The sequence below is a fragment of the Harpia harpyja genome, chromosome 3, assembly GCF_026419915.1.
Source record: "Harpia harpyja isolate bHarHar1 chromosome 3, bHarHar1 primary haplotype, whole genome shotgun sequence".
Classification (NCBI taxonomy): domain Eukaryota; kingdom Metazoa; phylum Chordata; class Aves; order Accipitriformes; family Accipitridae; genus Harpia; species Harpia harpyja.
In genome coordinates, this window is record NC_068942.1 from 57,164,180 (window position 1) to 57,184,270 (window position 20,091).

At 40.3% G+C, this 20,091-nt stretch overlaps 1 protein-coding gene across 6 annotated transcripts in view; it reads left to right on the forward strand.

Moving 5' to 3' along the window:
• TTLL5 (tubulin tyrosine ligase like 5) overlaps window positions 1–20,091 on the forward strand; it is a 147,618-nt gene that overhangs the window by 32,796 nt on the left and 94,731 nt on the right. For all 6 annotated transcript variants that reach the window (XM_052782769.1, XM_052782768.1, XM_052782771.1 and 3 more), the window contains 9 exons: window positions 7,835–7,916; window positions 9,475–9,536; window positions 10,295–10,386; window positions 12,905–12,946; window positions 16,055–16,168; window positions 16,521–16,612; window positions 17,227–17,289; window positions 18,257–18,295; window positions 19,244–19,389. In XM_052782769.1, the coding sequence (XP_052638729.1) occupies window positions 7,835–7,916; window positions 9,475–9,536; window positions 10,295–10,386; window positions 12,905–12,946; window positions 16,055–16,168; window positions 16,521–16,612; window positions 17,227–17,289; window positions 18,257–18,295; window positions 19,244–19,389 (732 nt within the window). The remainder of the gene's footprint in view (window positions 1–7,834; window positions 7,917–9,474; window positions 9,537–10,294; window positions 10,387–12,904; window positions 12,947–16,054; window positions 16,169–16,520; window positions 16,613–17,226; window positions 17,290–18,256; window positions 18,296–19,243; window positions 19,390–20,091) is intronic.

Genomic DNA, 20,091 nt, shown 5'->3' on the forward strand with positions numbered 1-20,091 from the left:
GGTGGTCCTTGTCCCAAGGATTTGAACTGCCCTTGTCATGTTGTATGGCTCATTCTTCATCCATGTGTCTTGTTCTGACACTCTTTGGTTGTGCCACTTTTAACCCTGTTGTAAAAAAAGACAGTTTTTCTAGCTGGAAACATTCAGAATGGCTGAGTTCATAGCTGTTAACATGAGGGAGAAAACTGGCAATGAAGATTTCAAGGCAGCATGCAGAGGCTCCCAAGAGCTTTTTTTTTTTTTCCATTTTGGGCTGTGAACAATGAAACTGTATGTGTGTCCTGAGAAAGACTGATCATTTGAAAAGTGTCTCAGACTTCAGAAACCTGTGTCTGAGATTCAGATACAGAGGTAGGCCTTGTTTGGAAAACTTCTAGAAAAACATGACTAACAATGTGTATTCTACTCTAGTCTTAGTAATGCTGTTCCAGGGAATAGGACTCCAGCACAATTGCCACCTTCTTGCTAAAAATTAAATCACAAGTACTTATTTGTCTAGATTAGGTTGCCCATTTTATTTATCTAACAGTGTAGCACTGCTGTGGTCCTTCATTCCCAAGTAAATTTTTTTTTTTAATGTAATATACTTGTTTTCTAGATTTGAGGGAAGACACTCCATTCATGGCTTCTTCATGTTCTAAAATAAGACTTGTGAGACTGTATGGTTCCAGCTACCCATGCTTGCCTAGAAAGTGAGAGTGGTAGGTCAAGATGATTCTTTTTCTAATGTCAAAGTGGAGTGCTACTGACAATTTGTGGAAAGATTGTAGTGAGTCCCCTTTTGGCCATGTCATGTCAGCTGTTTACTGCATTCTAGTAATCATCAGTTCTCAGAGGACTTGGGATGCTCAGTAGTTTTGTTTGTCTGAAGTACATCACAAAGTGGTGTAAGTACTACATGATTTTGTTGCAGCCTTGTTCATGCATTGTTATTAACAATGTGATCTCAAGCCTCTATTTTGTTCTTTATGATTAGCTAATAATTCCTCATGTAAAATTAAGCTGCAAGTAAAAATTGCCTTAACCAGTAGCCCCAGAGGAGAGCATGCTGCAGGACTCTGAACAACTGCATTGTCCTGAAGCTGGTCACCAGTTGAGTTGTTGGTTGCCTCTGGAGCCTTCTTTAAGAGAAACTGGATTTTGCACTGCCTGTGAGGGACATGACATCTCAGTGTGGGAGCAGGAGGTATGATAGGGGTACATGTGCCCAAGCCAATTAAAGACTGCATTAATCCTGGAGTAAGCACTTCTGGGTAGGCTACAAAAGGTAGTGAGACTTGCTCTCAGACAGACTGAAAAATCTCTCTGTAGGATGGTTTAGTAGGGATGAAATGAAGGCAACTAGGTGCAGCACATATTTTTGCCAGCATCCAGTCTAGCACCATTTTCTGTACTCACTGAAACATGATCCTGAAGAAGCAATAGATTTAAGTCCCCAGTTTCATTCCCAGCTCTACTCAACCCAGCTGTGACACTGTTGAGCTCTTCTGCAATCAAGAAGGCAGGATATGATAATAGGCCTGTTGATCCCACCAAAGCAATGAGTTTCTTACTTGGCTGCTCCTGTGTGCTAAGGCTGAATTGGTCAGGCTTATGCTTCTAATCACATCTACATTAAGATGGTATGGAGCAAACAATAAACTATTGTACTACTTGAGTGGTGCTGACATGGAGCTAAATGCTTAAAAAAGTCTTCATTTGTATCTCATGACCCTTTCTCAACCATCTGTGTTGCTGCTCTTCATGAGCATTTACTTTTAGTAGTAGTAGCAGTTGACCTGTTTGGGTGAATGGTAGCCTTTTTTAGTATTGAACAGTGCTGGTCTGCTCCATAATGAATTTTGCAGGACACTAGAATTTTGAGATTCTTAAGGAATTGCTGTGCAGACTTGCTTGACATGAGTATGGGTGAGTCCCTGCTTAGAGACTTAGGTCAGCCATACATACACGATACACATATCCTATATTGTTTTCTGGTTTCATAGATGACATGTCAAGGAAAAGCAGAACAGTACACTTACATTGTTTTTGCAAAGCTTAATCCATTCTATTTTTATATCCTTACTGTCAGTCTTTGCTTTAAAGCCAGATTTTGAATCTGAAAAAGGTTGTCCTTAGAGCCCTCTGGCTACCATCAGATTCAGGAGCTTTGTACCTTCCAGAACAGGTCTTTTGATGATCCAATGTGCCAAGATAGGTTTTGTAATATAACTATATCTTCAGAATTTAACAAAGCTGTCAGCGGAGTCTGAAAGGTAAAATGAGTTCAAGGGATAGTTCTTCTAATGGTAACTCCTGTAGGAGTAGGAGTCTATCTCTGCTCTGTTTTCCTTACTTGTCACTTCATAGCTCTAAATGGTACCTAACTGATAGTTGATGACTTAATACCCGCAGCTGAGCTGAGAGAGTCAGGATCTCTGTTGCTGCAGAAGCTTTCTGTTTTCTTTAGGAAGCTGTTCTCAGCTTGGTAGCACCAGTTTTCTTTTTCAGGGTGCTGGGGCAGACCTAGGAAGAATTAAGTCTTCCAAAACCAGCTATAAAGAAATGATCAGCATTGTCAATTTATCATCGGTGGACTTGTGTTACCAAAGTCTGAATCAACCCTGGCTTCTCATTGGTTCTGGTAGGGATGTTGAGGTCTTTAGCAGATAGATGGGAACATGGAAGTGAGGAACACCAGGTTATTGTCTCTTAGTTTGTTTGGGGCTAAGGTTGTTGGGATTTAGGATCTTGAAATCAGAAGAACTTGGGCTAATGAAGTCAGGAAACATACTCTCTTTCTCCTTCACGTCATGTACCCACGTATCTATGGAGTCTGTTGGCTTTTATTTTGATCTACCTGCTACTACATTTTCTTAATTTGGCCACCTAGGTTTGTTGAAGAACAAGTGGCAGCGTATCTACTCTGCTGTTTCCCAGTGACGTAAGGGAAGCTAAGTGATGTCCAAAGGAGGTTATTGGGATGTTAACCTCTTCACTCACTATGATCTCACATGCTGGGTTGAAGAACTTTCTCCTTCATGGGTAATTATTTAGGTTTATAAAGGCAGCCCAATTTGCACCAAGACTCCTGTTCTTTGCTGTTAGTCTTGAAGATGGCCTTATTAGGTTTTCTGACTTCAGAATAGAAGGATGATTCCAAGTCTGATTTTGGTACAGGTGATGAGTCCAACTGTAATCTTTCCTTCAAAGAAAGTAGTGGTTTATGAAGGAGGGCAACCAAGATGTTGAAAGGTCTCAAGGGCAAGACTTACGAGGAGCAGCTGAGGTCACTTGGCTTGTTCAGCTTGGAGAAGAGAAGGCTGAGGGGTGATCTCATAGCAGTCTACAACTTCCTCAAGAGGGGCAGCGGAGGGGGAGGTGCTCATCTCTTCTCTCTGGTGACCAGTGATAGGACATGAGGAAATGGAATGAAGCTGTGTCAGGGGAAGTTCAGACTGGGCATTAGGAAAAGGTTCTTCACTGAGAGGGTGGTCGGTCACTGGAACAGGCTCCTCAAGGGCACCAACCCTGTCAGAGTTCAAGGAGCATCTGGACGATGCTCTTAGTCATATGATTTAGTTTTAGGTAATCCTGCGAGGAGCAGGGATTTGGACTTCATGATCCTTATGGGCCCCTTCCAACTCAAGACACTCTATGATTCTGCATAGGCACCCTGAAATTAATCCATTTCTGAAGACTTTATTGGGAATGTGACTAAGTGTCCTTCAGGCTCCAGGAGAAGGAAAAAAGGTTGAGAAGTCATAAGTGATGGACTTTCTCTGGTTACTTATTGTGGAAAAAGTGCCTCTAAATGAGGTAATTACAGTTTGGCCAAGCTAGTGTGACAAACTCTGGCAGGTGCAGGCTGCATCTTGTGAAGTAGACAAGAACACTAACATGTGGAATAATTCTGTCCCCTCTTGTTGGGTCCTTTCCTATAATAACACTGAGAGATAAAGCCTTTCTCTGATGAAACAAAGTTCTCTAAAAAGGGAGTTAAGCTGTATTATTTGGAGTGCAAGGCAAATTACTGCACAAGACTACAGTACCAGTACTTTCCCCAAAGCCTTTGGTGTCCGAAGTAGAAGCTTCTGTTCTATTACTTGATATGACACAGTATGGCCTTTTGCTTATCAAAGCCTAAACTGTTACGTTGGCCTTTTGTAGAGTAATGGGAATGATTTGGGACCTGATTGTGATAGACCCCAAGATGTAGATTTGTTCATGTCCCCGTAACTGTTAAGATGTGCTCTACCAGAGTTGAAGCGGGTACTGTACCATCACTAGATAAAGTGATGGAGTTCATTTACAAAATACTATGTAGTCTCTGAAGCCTCAAGTTTGGCAATATGTTCAACAAAGGAGTACGTCCATCACTATACTTTTAGAAGTTTTTCTCCCTTGCACTGACTGGTTGCTGCTTTGGATGAAATTGTAGCACAGTTAACTTTTCTAACTGAAGCTCCTTGATACAAGTTGTCTATAAGCACGGTCTGCAGGATTCCTTCCTTTATAAAGCACAGAAGAAGTAGGCAGGAAAAAGGGAAGACTTGAATTTCAGTGGCATAGGTGTAGTTCCTTGGATTAGGAATGTCCTTAAATATGCTCCTGCTTAAAATGAGAAAATCATTTTTTATTGCAAAAGCAAAAGAGTTGCATACTGTGCAGCTTTTTTCAGTGTATATGTGTCCCTTCATAACCTCAGGTTGCCTCCATTCAGTTGCAGAATATGTACTTTGCAGTAAAGCTTTCTTCTTTTTTGTTCAGTGAACAAGCTGAAAACAAAGACTAGAATTATGACCACAATAATTGCGACCCTCTAGGAACTGAGCTTATTCATTCTATGCAAAATCATGAAAACATTGTTTGCGCTACCAGGCTATCACTTGTGACTTAGTTTCTAGACTTACAGAGAATAGCAAATTCTTTGGGGAGATTTTCTAAAAGGGAGTGCCAGTGCAGTCTTTGACAGGATTATAAACCAAACTTGGAATACATGGTAGTTTGCCAGAACCAAAAAGCTTGAGACCATGTCTCTAGCCTTCCTCAGTCTTAAATAATGACATTGGCAAAAAAAAATCTCTGGCTGAACTGTTGCTGTTAAACTTTAGTCTGAAGCTAGCCCTTCTCTTGGGAGGATGGGAAGCTCGGTCAGCAGTGACTTCTCTATGGGGGTTGGAGGGGAGAGGCAGGCTGTTCCTGCTGAGTCTTGGCAACAGCTGGTACCTCCTGATATAATCCCAATCTCTTTAGCAAACGTCAAGGGTGAAACATGTTTTTGTGGATTGTAGTAGCAAGAGGAGGGGAGCAAGGGAAGGCACTGTGGAAACTCGCTATCTTAGTTTCTTCTATTCTTCCCTTAATAACAATAGTGGTACAAGGTGGATTGTCATAAACCTACCATTGCCACAGCCTGAGGCATGTGTTTCTCAGTCATTCTATTTTCTTTACTCTCTCTAGAGGGAAATGACAAGCTTGCTTAAGTTGGTAATTGCAGAGGCTATACTTCTGATCTTGCTGTGCTCATGTGATGCTACATCTTTGTGCTGCCTGTGTATTTATTTTTACAAATGGTAGTGGAGTTTCACAGTAGAAAGGATACTTCTTCTGTGTTTAATCTAGGTATTGCATTTTCCAAATGTGGAAGAGGGCCAAGGAGATATTTCTGGGATAGTTGAAACCGCAGGTAATTTATCTTCTGTTTGTGCCCTAGTATCCCAGGCAGACTTGAGAACCCCTTTGTGCTAAGCCCTATGTGGGAACCTGTGAGGCTTGATTCTCTTGCCAGAACATGGATATTGTGTAGCTCCTCGTGCCCTGAGGTAGCAGACATCTGTCTAGGGGTTGTAGATATGACCTAGAATACATGAAACTTGGGGCATTATGGAGCAGCAGTGGAGTCTTCCTAGGAGACCCTAAGGCATTGCAGATGGCATTAGGTGTCTGTGTTTAACAATGGAATTGAGTCAACAGGGATACCGTGAAGAGCTTGCTGTCCTAATAAGCAAGGCAGACACAAGGGAAAGGAGTGTAAAGCACCAGCAGCATGGTCAGGGCTAGCTAAGGTCAAGAGGTTTCCCATATGTATTTGTAAAAGTGGATGGAGTGAGTGAGTGACTGGATGGGAAAGAGGGAGGTTTAAAGAGCAAGTAGTTTGGAGGGGAGAAAAGTGTGAGAGAGGAGGACAAAGTCAGAGGAGCCAAAATACTAGCAAAGGTCCTTTGAGGGGCAGAGGGAGGGAATGGCCAGCAGCAAAAGCAACAGCTAGTAAAAACAAAATGCTCTGTTTCCTGGCTGGGGTTGGGAGGTCGCAGACCAGCAGCTGCCACAGGCCCACTCATTGCTTCTCTGCCTTGGGCATGAGCTGCCTGTCTACTGGAGTTTGCTATGCCATTAAGAGTCACAGGTCTTCACCAAACCTGAGATTGTATTTTGAAATAGTGTATTAAAATAATCAGAAGTTTCTCCTGGTCAAAATGCTTTGCTAATGTTTATACTTGTAATCCCTACCTCCTCCTTTTCCCTCTACTGTAGCCTTTCCCGTCTGGGGAGCAAGAGAGCCAAATGTAGATTCAGCCTCATTTCTTTGGAGTGAACCAACTCCTTAACTCTCTGCTCTTTTGCTTCCCACTCAACGTCTGGCTCCACAGTCTAGAAGAGTGAGCAGGCAATACTCACTTTGCTGCCATTTCCTCCCCTTCCAAGTCCCCCCCACAGCTCATTAACTTCCCATTATAAGCTACATGAGCTTTCGCACAGCTGTCTGCATAGGAAGATCTTGTCAAGCAGTCCAGCTCCCCAGAGCCAGCATCAACGTCAGGCAGGTGACAAAAGGCCAAGGCTAGAATTCAAGGAAAGCAGCATGGCAAAGAAATTCTCCTGCTTTCACTCCAGGCACTAGGGAACTGGTTAATTCCATGGAAATCCTTCTTCTCTGCCAATACCCTGTTCTGCAGTGTTTTGAAAAAATGTGCATAAGTTGCCCTGATGATCATTAACTATATTTCTTAATGCTGGAAGAGGGAATTGCATTAATGCCAACTTCTGATTTACAATTGTCTTTGTGTAGCATCTTTCTTGCAAATCTTTCCAAACTAGAGAGAACGTGTGTATAGAGTGGAATAGTAAAATCAGTCTTGGAATGGGAAGCTGGCTTCAATCTGACCTGTGTAGAGCAGAACACATCTAGCAGATGTAATATGTTATGAATGTTTTAGAAACTAAGGAAAAAGTATTTCTATAGTGGTTTGCTGCAAAGTGGCAAGCTGTCAATAAGATCAAGAGTTATGGGAGGTTGTTCATGTAGAGGGAGCTGCCGAGGAGAAGGCTTTTGTACTCCCGGGGGGATATTGCAGAAAAACATACAGCGATAATTGAAAGGCAGCTGATGCTTGAAAGAAGCAAGATTTTCTATAGCTGACTGGAACAGTGAGTTTAGGGATTAAAAAGTGAAAGGGAGAATGAAGTTCGGTTGTTTCCAGGATCCAATGGAAGAAGTAGATTGGACCTGCTGTGCTTGTGTCAATTCAAGAAATTCAGAAAACAAGTAGTAGAGTTCTGCATGAACTGCAGTTTGCGGACAGCAAAGAGTTTAGTTTTTTTATATAATTCTTTCCTACGACTCATTTTCTGCTTGCCTTTTTCCCCCACAAACAGAATATTTTTAATCTTGTTTCTGAGGAAGTGAAATTTCCCACTCGTGGAATGTTATTATTTGTTCAGCCTTAGAGAGTTCACTGGATTTAACATAAATTATATAGATAGAAATGGCCTGACAGAGACTAATGTTGGACCTTATCTGAATGTTTAAAGGTGCAGTAAGGTAAACTTACAGTGTCTGCTGTGTTTTCAGAGCTGTATGGTTTTGATGTCCTTATTGATGACACTCTCAAGCCCTGGCTATTGGAAGTGAACCTATCCCCATCATTGGCCTGGTAAGCGATTCCCAGTTTAATATGAGGCTGGGACTGTTGCTAGAGATGGTTGTCCTTGAAACTTGTGGTCCTAGGAGGGCATGATTTCATGATGCCTGCAGAGTATTTGTTCTACTGCTAATTGACAGGGAGGATAATCCTTTGCTTTTCCCTTTGCATAAACAAACTTATTGCAGCAATAGGGTTTGAAAGAACCCAGTTGGGATTCCATTTTCTTTTTAATTATTTCTCCTCCACAGTCCATCATCATTGTTAACACTTCATAATCTCCCATCATAGATAAATTTTGAAACTCTCCAGACTATTGTGTGGGCTTTCAATCTGCTTGGCTGAGTAGAAACTTTAAGATTTTGGAGTCCAAGCAGAGTTCAGGCATTATGTTTGACTTGATTACGTAGATGTATGCTTGGGCTCAAATTTTTGGTCTGGTACTGTCTTTAGCTAAAAATCTAAAGAGTGAGTGTTGTCTTGACCCTTATGCTGACACTCATACTCTAATGAAGCTTGAGGATTTATTTTTTTAAATCTCCAACTATATGTGTTTGCTGGACTACTGTTTAACTTTACAGGAGCACAGATGCACAATACACTTTTGTAGTACCGTGAGTAATATTTCAGTTATGGCAGTATAAACAAGCTTTAAGTTATATGTTCCTGGAATAGCCATATCTGACCTTCCTCTTGATTTTTGTCTTTTTTTTCCATCATCCTTTATCCTGCATAAAAATTTTTTTCACACAATGTTCATAATTCTAGCTTCCATAGTACCCATTTTGTTTTCAGGTGCAACTAGAATGTTTCCACAATATTTAATTTCCTGGTTTGGTGGTTTGTGCTCACATACATACACACTGAATTATTTGCATCCTTTATTACTTAAAACTCTAACTCACATCTGCATCCTTTGCTCTGCTTTGTTATGGTTGCCATTTTCTTTGTCCAGGCTGTTGGCATCTATTACTGTGCTGTAGAAGATGGCTGATTTCACTGCTCCCAAGGAATCAGACTTTGCCTGTCTGATCTGAACTGTATTCATTGATTTTTTTTTTTTAATTTTTTTTTTTCCACTGGATAAAATTATGGATGCTTCCCATCTGTCCCCACTGTCTGACCTCTTCATGTCTATCACCTTCCCTAATCATTTGTTCCCATCCGTTAGAACTAACCCATCTATTTTATGATTTTATGTGGAAGAGGCATAAGTAATTGTGGTTTTTAAGAATTCTATGGCAGCAACCTCAATCTACTCCATGAAATGTAGCATAGGTACATTCAAAGAAAGCGCTTCTAGCCAAGCAGAGCTAAAACAAGGCCATACATTGCTGCATTAGAAGACTAAAGCTGTGAAAAAGGATGAACAGAAACAGATTAATCTGTTGCTGTTTTGTCTTTACCTATGTGTGTGAAAATCACCTAGTTTTCCTCCCATGTTGATTATGTCTGTGTTAAGGACCAATACAAAGAAACTGTATTGGAAGATATCTTGCATATTGATGCATTCCTCTAATTTAATGCCAGACGAATAATTCCTCTTGTCCTCTGTTGCATGTGGGGATAGTGATGCTCCTTTGGACCTGAAGATCAAAGCTAGCATGCTCTCAGATATGTTCACTCTTGTAGGTGAGTGTAATAAAAAGCTCCTTCAATCTTTTCCTCATTTAAAACCAGTAAAAGGTAGGTTTATGAGCTGCATGTTATTAGATAAGTGTAATAGAGGAGAACTCTAGTTAAAGGAGAGCAACTATATTTAGCACTGGAAAGTTATACATGGACATTTCAGCTTCAGAATAATCTGTCTGTTTGTGATGCTTAGGTGGTATTAAGAGTCCCTAGTTTGGTATTTGAAGACACTACTCTTTCTCTTTAGCAGGTGACTTCTGTTTAGCCCTCAGAATCAGTATTCATGCATTTTTTTTTAGGTTGAATGTGTGGGTTCTGGTTAGGTTATGTTAGAAGTGGAGTCATGATTGTGAAAGCTGCATGACTGTCTAGTGCACAGCACCTTTTAGGCATTCTTAGGACATCTTGGTTCAGTTACTTGACACAACCCTAATACTAAAAGACGCAGAATTGTCATCAGGTAGTCTGCTCAGCTATTTAAGAAATGGAGCCTATCTCTATGCTGCTATTCAGTAACCCATCTTATTGATTTAAGTACTTGGTTTTGAAGCAAGTTCCAGTTTTATTCAAAAAATGTAACGCAATGTACAGTTTGGGATTAAACAAAGCAAGGTATAAAAAAAGAAAAAGCATCCTTTTTGGCCCTTGGGCAGGGACAGGAAGGTCATGTATAGACTGAGATCATTAACAGGAATGCTAGGTTTATATTTCAGGGTTTGCCTGTCTTAAAGTTCTCATGTGGCTCCTGATGCCCATAGGCTTCGTGTGCCAGGATCCAGGCCAGCGGTCAAGCCGCGCCATTTATCATTCATCTGAATCTGTCAGGAGAAATCCATACCAGAAGCTGCAGGTAAGTGACTTCAACAAGCCAGAGCTGAGGAGGATAGCAGGAAAGTCAGTCTCATTGAATTTGGCTCACAGCTGAGGGAGCCAGTGAGGGAGTGAGGTTGTTTGGATTTCTAGGATAACTACAGAAGAGACTCGGGATGCACCTGAGCTATGTTCAGCCACTTTTGTTTTGTTGTGGGCAACAACCTTCCAGAACCCTAGAGCTTTATGAATGTCTCCAAGACCTCCTTCTAGGCAGAAAGAGCTTTTTGCATTTGAAATTTAAGCCTTCTTTCCCATTCACTCTTGGAATCTCTCACTTCCTTTCCCGTGGATCTTTGGACTGATGCCTCGTGTGGCTTGCTGTGACTGTTCATTACCTTTTCTGCTGAGAAAGTGCTTTCTTAGCACTGTAACACTGCAGAGCAGTTGTTCTCTATCTTTTTCTGGTTATGAGATGTATTCCATAAATATCTGTGGAAGTGGAGCACTCACAAAAGGCAGGGAGATCCCCTATGTCATTTGGACTTTCAAATGCATTTCTCCTCAGGCAAATAGGCAAACGGTGTATCCTGACATTCTCTGCAGCTGATGCATATGCTCCTGTGAGGGACATGCAACATGGTTCTTTAGCTCAAGTTGACTTAGGAAATGAGAAGTCATTTTTGTTCAGTGACAGTGTACCAATACACTGTCCTTTTTGGTATAGGGAAAACTCACAGAAATTGCAACGTTTTGCTGCTTGTAAAACTCGGAGTCATGAGTCACTGGGAGAGAGGTGAATAGCTGGTAAGGTGAGATTTGAGTATCTATAAGATGCGTGGCTGAGTCCAAAGCTTCTAAGGCCAATTTAATAGATAGGTTTTCATACAGATCCCTCTGACCATAAAGGTGCTCTTTGTGGCAGGCAGAAGGTACCTTGGATAAATTAGGAACCATTCCAGAAAAAGTAACCTCTCTCTGAGTAATGCAATCAGACCCTGATGATTTGACATCTTCTATCTGAAAAAAATTATACAAGACAGTCTCAGAAAATTGAGCTGTTGGGAAGCATTGAATCTTTAAGGAGGCTTTAAATTTACAGATTTATTTTGCTTAAAAAACTACAAATAGGTGTAAGGCCTGGCTCGTTGAAATGTGCAAAGATTCATATGACAGAGTGATGGTTGAGGTGGGATTAATTTATCTTTTGGGACAGGTCCCCCGTACCTAGCTTTACAAGGAACAGGCTTCTAATCCAGTGATAAAGTTTTACAGCATGTTCTTCTTCAGTACCTAAATGGAAATCCCATGGCTAAATAGGTGTATAGATTTTTCCATGGTTCAAGAATGTTTTGGCCTGCTCTTTGCTGAATGCATTTTATGTCGTATTGTTGGATCTTTGATACTTCTGTTCCCATTCTCAGTTGCAAAGGGTACTTTGAACCTGTTTTGTTTTTCTTAACTCCTTCATGATGTCTTAAGTTTTGATCATTCATGTAGGCCATCTTTAATCATTGTAAAAGTTGGTTCTTGGGAAAGAAATGCTGATACCAGCGTTCTTGGTCATGAGATAGTTACTCTGTTTTCTGAGTTTCATCAGACTGGACTGCAAGTTCCTTGTGCAATTTCTTTGGTTTGACACTCTGAGAATTTCTCCCTCTAGGGAAATGAACAATTTAGCTGCTTCCTTTGTAACTTATTGTTGATTTGGGTTGGAGCTTTTTCAATTAATCGTAAGCAATAAAGAGACCTTGACCTGTTTTGTATAGACCAACTGTAGAGAAGAACTTGGCAGTAGCACATCTTGAAGTGATAGATAGGTCTCTTGAGAATCCTTTCTTACACCATTTGCTCCTCTTGGGCATTGGAGAGATTGAATACCACTGAAGGCAAGAAAGATTGAAGCTCCTATGATAATAGTTTTCTTTTGAACCTACCCCTGTCATTAAACTGGTCTTGCTTGTAGGCCTGATGCTAGATAAGTAATACAGGGTACTTTTTGACACTCTGCTGATGTTTCTACACCTGTTTTGGAATGTTAAAAAGCATCTTGTTCCTTCACAAGAACTGGAATATTGTTGAGATATTTAAATGAAATGGCTTCTGGAATGTCAGGATTTTTATGACTTTTTTTACCTTCTCTGTTCTATGAACAATTCTACTTGACAGCATCTGTTTCTCTGTAATACATAGCTATTAAATATTTTCCTCTGGGTAATTCTTATCTTACAAAAATATGAATTTTGGTCATGAGAGTTGAGTTAATTCATCCATTCTGCAGAGCTCTTTTCTGTGTGCTTTTGAAAATTATACGTATGTCCAGATGCATTTTGCACGGTTGAGCACATCTGAGGTTAGCATTTGGAATGGGGACAGGATACATTTGCAGAGGATATGAGGAAGATCTGAACTGAGATGGTAGAAGCTGTTAGCTATATCTCTGGACTTCGGTTATACCATTTTGTTTTAGGGTACTCATCTCTCCTCTGTAACTCGGGCAGGGATGATAGTGTCTTGGAGAACACAAGGGTTTTATTCTCTTTGTGTGTCTCTTGCAGCGTCCTGTGTCTGCGCAGTCGCAAACAGCAAACACCAGGTTGGTAAGTAACCTTCAGCTCCCTTCACCAGTATAAGGGATGCAATTTCAAATGTTACCTTGTACAATACTTTTGGCACAATTGGTCCCAAAATATATTTTGCAGCTAAGTAGCCTGGTGGAGGGACGAAGTCAACAAGAAAAGAGGAAATGGATAGGTACTGGCATACGTTTCCATGTGGCAAGAGCAAAGGTTGGAAAAACATTTACATCAGTTCTAGCAGCTTAAAAAAAAGTAGGTGAGGTGTGCTGAGAGTCAAGGTCAGCTGGGTCAAATCCCTCAAAGTTTTTAAGCCTACAAGTATTTCTGAACTGCATTTTAAAGAAATTGGATATAGATGTTTAAAGATAAAGTTGTCGCTCTGGTCATCAAATGATGAAGACTGGCAGCACAGTGTTCTGGATTTAGTAGGTCATTGAAAAGGAAAGTGCAAAAACAAAGGAATTGCTGGTGAAAGCAGCAATAAATGGGAGTGTCACACCAAAAAGGAGGAGGAGGAGGAATTTTTGTCTTGTGTACTACAGGCAATGGAATAAGTCTGAATGGAAAGGATAGCACAGGTGAATCTGTATGGACAAAATTCAGGTGGCCCTATAAAAGAAGTAAATGTTTTCTGTGAGACAGTCATCTGAAGGAAACTGCAAAAATTTGAGTCAACTGGGTCAAAATAGATAAGAAGGAATTCTTAAAGATAGTGGAAAAATGTAGAACTATTGTTAGCATAAATCAGACTGATCCACCTTTCTAAATGTCATATTTGGCATCCTCCTTGCAAGCCATATGGACAAATCAATGTTAGTTTACAATTCTAAGCACCTGGCTGTGTGGGGACATGGTAGGCATTATTTTGCTGCTGGGCTTCCTGCATGAACATGATAGTGATGGTTCTTTTTTTGTTTGTTTGTTTGTTTTTTGTTGTTTTTTTTTTTTTTGAGGTTTCCCAGCAGGAAGAAAGGTAGGACAGATGGAATCATCTTGAGAACCTAATTCATTCTATGCGCTGCTGTTTGTATCATTCTGTGTTAGTTTAGCTGAGGCTGAGAAGAGAGTCTTATGGAATAATGAGGTTTCATAGAGAGTAGGAAGGATCTTTGTGCCAACTGCTGTCAGTGTGCCAACTGCTGCTTAGGATAATTAGAATCATGTGGAAACCAGAGATGCTCACAGAATTTGGAGATAAAACAAAGTGGTTGGATTTATCTGTACTTTTAAAGATAAGCTGGATCAAAAAGGAAACAAGATCTTTGTGAAGTTAGAGACATTTGTGCTACAGCCAGAGAGAATTCTGCAGTGAAACACTGAAAAAAGTGTTTGTGCAGAAGTTCAGTAAAGTTAGAGTTTTTTTCTAGCATTTTGACAGTAGTATAGTTTGTTCTCAGATAGGAGCCAGAGCTTCACTAGTCATAGGAGCCAGAGCTGCCAATATGTAGGTATACATTTTCTGTATGAAATCAATGATATCATCTCCATTGTATCCAGACAATTGAGATTATTTCATTGAAGTATTTCCTTAGTAAAGGAGATCATCTGATAGGATGAAAAATTTCCTGTAATATTCTCTTTGAGCAGCAGTTCTCACATGATGATTGTTATGGTAGTGTCAGGAAATGGTTTTTAAGAGGAGGTTACCTAGCAGAAGATTTTAGAGGAAGTTATTAAAGTTGTTGAGCTGTGCTTTTTGAAATGGAGGCCAGGTTAGGAAGAAAGACTAAAAGCCTTTCAACTTAATGCCATCTGCAGCATCAAGCAAACCTGTTTGACTACTGACATTTTTATTTCTTCTGCAAATGCTTGTGTCTCCTACCTTCTCATCCAGATTGTCTCGTTTCCTCTTGTTTTATTTAATCAGTTTTCATTAGGCTTAACAAAATGTTTCAGCTGGCACCTGCTATGTCTGTTTTCTCTTTGGATCTTTCTGTGCCAATCATTGCAGTGTAACCCATTCTAGTGCAATGCCTGTTCCTTTTGCAATTGCTTCATCTGCAAGTTATGAATAGCCGCTTACAATTTCTAATGAAACAAGGAGAATGGAATTCAGTTCCAATAGTCTTTACAAATAAAGTTACAACATGATCTTGCCATGAGTTTTATTTGTATCTGAGCACTATGGGATATTCCCCTGGTCATCCAGCTTAAAGTTTCTCATCTTTTTCTCTTCTTTCTAGATTAAGAAGTCTCTCTGTGCGTTCTTTGCTCAGTATAGTGATAAAAGAAAATTTGAATTTTGTATAAAGGCATGAGACCTTCTCAGCTAGACTCTTAATGCTATTTTTACAGAGGTAGTTTATCTGAACTGGGCCTAAGACCAGCTAAAATGTACTTGAGAACATGTTTAAAGATTTCAGTCTTGCTGGGATTTTAAGATTTTATAATCCTGCTAATTTGAAGACACTTTGATTTCCTGTCCTTTGTTAGAATTGATCAGGACTGCCCATCAGGTTAAGAATGAGCTTGGAGAGACTGTCTGCAAATTATTTCTTATTTTTTAAATTTGCATGTGTCTGCAAATTTGCATGATATATCTATGTACATATACAAGATCTGTCCATTAATTGTGAGAAGTAGCAAGTCGAGATCCAGCAGTATAGTAACAAAAGAATTACAGGTGGTGAACTGAATTTTTCACTTTTCCCCTGCAACTTTATCTCATCAGTGAATTACAGTTCTGTTCTTCTAGTGTAACAACACAACTGGAACAGAGAATCATGGTTCTGGTACCATTGAGGTGTGAATCCAAGTGTATTTGGGGCCTGTAAGTGTGAAGCTGGCTTTGGTGCCCCTTGGGTTAGAATTTTTCTATATGAAATCCTGGCTTTGGTGCTTTTGGATATGTCTCATGTTTTTCTGGCAGGGGCCAGGGGTGTAAATACTGGCACTGATGCCTGAATTGAGTCCTGCTGTGTTAAAAACTAGGAATGTGAATACTCACACTTCGTGCCCGCTGCTGTGTGGACTCTTCAACAGCTGAAGTGTGGAATTGTGAATTCTGGCTGTAGTACTCTGGAGTGTAGATTCTGCTGGGAACAGGATCCTGGAGTTTGAATGTAACTTTTTTTTAAAGTAAGTTGAGAGAGGAAAAGGGTAAAATCTGGTTTCACACTGTCTCTACAGCGTACCCGTCCTCTGTCTGCCAGTGATGCTGAAATTAAAAACCCACTGCCCTCAGGCAGGGAAAAAGCAACAGGAAGGCAAGGCAGCTCTGTGCTAGGTCTCTCCATGGAGGAGGTAAGTAGGCTATTAAATACCTTTTATTTACCTTGGATTTCATGCAATATGTGGGGTTATTTGCTCAGCAAAAAGCAAGTGCATGTATATGAAAAACATGACAGAAGTATAATTTTTGAAACAGAACTTCTGAGTTTTACTGCTGGTACTGACCTTGCCCTCAGTCATGCCAGGTGTGATAGACTCCTTCAGAATGCAGGAAAAAATTGCTTAAGGATATCATGTGTACCCAGCCCACTCCCAGGACTGCAGTAATAGTCCTGTCCTCTGAAACTCAGAGATTTTTCTAGGGTTCATTCTTCATCGTATCTATTTTGCTTGCTATTTTTTTTTTTTCTCTTTTTATTCCAAGATAAAAGTTCTTCATCGAGTGAGAGAGGAGAATGAACGGAGAGGAGGCTTCATCCGGATATTCCCTACCCCATTAACGTGGGACCTTTATGGGTAAGAATAAGAATCCAATAGGATGGCTTGGTGTTGCACTGATGCTCTGTGTTGAGGGATATTCTGCGTTAGGTATATGTAGATCAACCAGCTTAGCAATCAGAAAGACACATATTGAGGGTTTTGGTAGAGTTTATTTTAGTGTTGAGGATGCATTTTTCTGATCCCTTGTTTTTAACTGCTGCTGCTTTGCCTAACTGCACCTTATGGAAGGCTATCAAGCATTGTTTCTGATGTTGCTCTTCTGTCAGAATAAAAATGTCTTCACTTCAGATAATCCATTCCTGCTATCTGCTTTTACATCCTAGAGCTGCACATACTGTGTACTCTGTCATTAGGCCATAAACACAATATAGGGCTACATCCTGTGATTGATACTATATTACGCTGTTCTAATTTTTTTCCAGTCTGTAATGTTTCTCTGTGTCTCTTGCCTCACCAGGAACTTCAGCTGAGAAGTGATAGCTCTCCTCCTTTCCTCTTTTCTGTTATGGTACAGCATATTGTCTCAATCCACTTCTGGGATGTTCTTTATAGATAATTTATTTCTGTATTAAGCTGCCTTTCATTGTGTTGAGCTCTATCTTGATACATCCTATATTTTGATTTTCTAGATCCTTTTTAGAGCACAAGACATCAATGAACTACATGCTGGCTACACGTCTGTTTCAGGACAGGTAGAAAGCTTTTCTATTTGGGAGGGAGGCAAAGGGCACAAACAGCATGAAAGGGATTGATTCCTCACTTATCCAATGTTATAAACACTGGTCTGTGATTTACAGGGGTGGTAATAGCTGTGTGTCTCTTCTCTAGCGTGCCAGTGACTGTGGAGGTTTCTCACATTTTTATGTGTTGTGCTTCTGAATCCAAGGGCAGAAAGGACAATACACAAAAGGCATGGGAGTTGTTGGAGTAAAAAGATGACTATAGGCATGAAAAACCTTCAAGCACCTAGGTTTCTCTATGAAGGGATTATAGGTGGTCCTTGCTTAGCTTTTGTTTCAAATTTAAAGTCAGATTAGAGCTTGTCTTCATGTAAAGTAAGCACTGAAATTTACTCCAAAGGTTTAGTATCCCTATCTCTTGACCTGTGCAAGCATGATTTGATGCCTCTTTCTCTGGGCTGTGCTTGGGTGGAAATGACAGTTCATGCCACTAGCTGAACTTCCATTGAGAGTTGTATGCAATATCTTTCATAGTGTGTTTAACACCCTTCCTTCTCAATGGTTTTTCTTATCCAAATTGGGATCCGCAATAAAGTAACTACAGAGTAAGGCTAGGATTGCTGATTGAGGAGACAATATTTACAGAAGCTCTTCCTGCATCAGCACTGTAAGGTGGTTTGTTTGTGGGGTTTTTTTTGGGTTTTTTGGGTTGTTTTCTGTGTACTTTCAGGGGTGTGTCTAGAGGGTAGCTCCAAATGACACCTTCTCCAATTTAAGCCAGACAAGATGCAAGCATCAGTTGTAGAACAGCTGCTCAGATTTCCTCTTTTTGAGCCTTTTTTTTCTCCTTTAAGATAGAACTCACAAGGAATTCTGTAAATTTGGCCTTTTCACTGTACACCTGAAAGACTTCAGAGGCTTTTTAATCCAGTTGATGATCCAGAATGGAAGGTAATTTTTGCCGTTTTTCCCTTTGTAGGGGCAAGACGAAAAGAGACTTCATCACTGGGAGATCCCGGTAAATGGCTTCTTAATTAAATAATTTGTACTTTGTAGGATTTATTCTAAATTTAGATTTCCACCGCTTCATCTTCCAAGTCCTGGGTCAATGCGTTCTCTACCTGAAATCCTTCAAACTAATTTTAGGAAAGTAAATACAGTGAGCAAAGAGTATCCCAGCAGGTGGAGAGCTTAAGTTTTGTTGGATTGGACCTTAAAGTTGCTCCTCTTAGGCTTCCTACTTTGGCATTCCTACCACATTGATAAGCCTCACCATTGAACTCTCTCAAAAGATCCTGTAATGCATAAGGGGTTTGGACTTCATATACCTATATTCACTTTGCTAGATCTAAAACATAAATGGAGCAACAGGAATTTTCTGTGGATGTTCCCACTTATATCATAAAGAGCACTTTGCTGGATCTTTGTGCACTGGCAGAAGTTGTTGTTTGTCTCCCTTAAGGAATCTGGCAGGGCTCCTTCTCCCTTGGTTTAGGAAGAACTTGTAGAAAGGTTGTAATTTTTCACTTAGATTATGTTAAAATTCTTATCTCTGACCAAACAGTGAAGAACAAGCTGTCTACGTGAAAGGTTCAGAAGACAGGACTCGGGTCCATGTGCTCTCTTCCCACTCCTGTCCATTGTTTTGTACTCTTGCAATTCAATTTTCCCTATTAATTGTGCCTTGACCTGCTGCATGATGGACAGATGCTGCTTAGTCATGAAAGCATGACACTAGCTAAGTGCGTTTTGGGGCTTTGAGAGATGATGTTCTGTAAAGTACTTGCAAGACTCCCTTCAAACTTTCACAGGCTTTAAATAGAGCAAGGTTAGACTGATCATAAATATTTCTTCCCTGTGTCAGGAAAACTGTTTCTTGAAGAAATTTAATCTACTAAGTCTCTTGTATCATCAGGGAGGGAAGTATAAAGGGAGATTGAGGATGTCTGTGTATTATGCTTCCCAGAGCAGGTCTTAATGGAAGGCTGGATATGAGGCTGGAAGCTGTAGACTCTCATGCTCTCTTTTATGAGAGAAAGCTTGTTTCACTGGAGTTACGGAAGCGCCGGCGATGTCATGGCAAGGCTAGAGCAGCACGGACAAGATCATCAGGTATGCATGGCTAGGGTCTTAGATGAGTGGCTAGTCAAAAACAAGCAAGCAAGGACTTCTTAATTTGAAATGCAGGTGAATGGGGTTGTTCTGGCCTTTGTAGTCCCTAAAGGGATTCACAGGTTGAAGTTAATAGTTTTCATTTCAAGTGTTAATAGTTTTCACTTCATTCCTCTTATGAGCTTCCTGCTTCCTTAGTGCCTAGAATTTCATTCGCACCATTCCACATCCCCAGGTATATGACTAAAGGTAATCAATATTTTCTTGAAGATGAGCTTGTGGTTGCATTTGGGGTACAAGAATTCAACAGTATGTGTGCCTCTATAGTCCTCCAGCTTTTCAGAGAAAGATGAAAACTTGGGACCTTCCAGGCTGGTTCTCCTACACAGCATTGACTCTAAGCTGTTGCAAAGAGAGAAATCCTTCTTATCCGAACTGATGTGGGAAAAACTTAAAAGAGTACAGAGGTTAATGATCCTCACAAGTGGCTGTTCCTGAAGCCATTATCTAAATTCATTCTAGTAGCTATGTGATACTGACTGCAATGGGAGAGATTGTATGTTATAAAATGATTTTTGGTGCTATGTTAAGGTATGTGATCTTTATTGCCACGCGTAGAAGTTTAGGTTTCATAGCTTTGATTTTTCTGATGCACAAAAGTACAAAAATTGAGCATATATGTCAAGTGTAAGTGTATATATA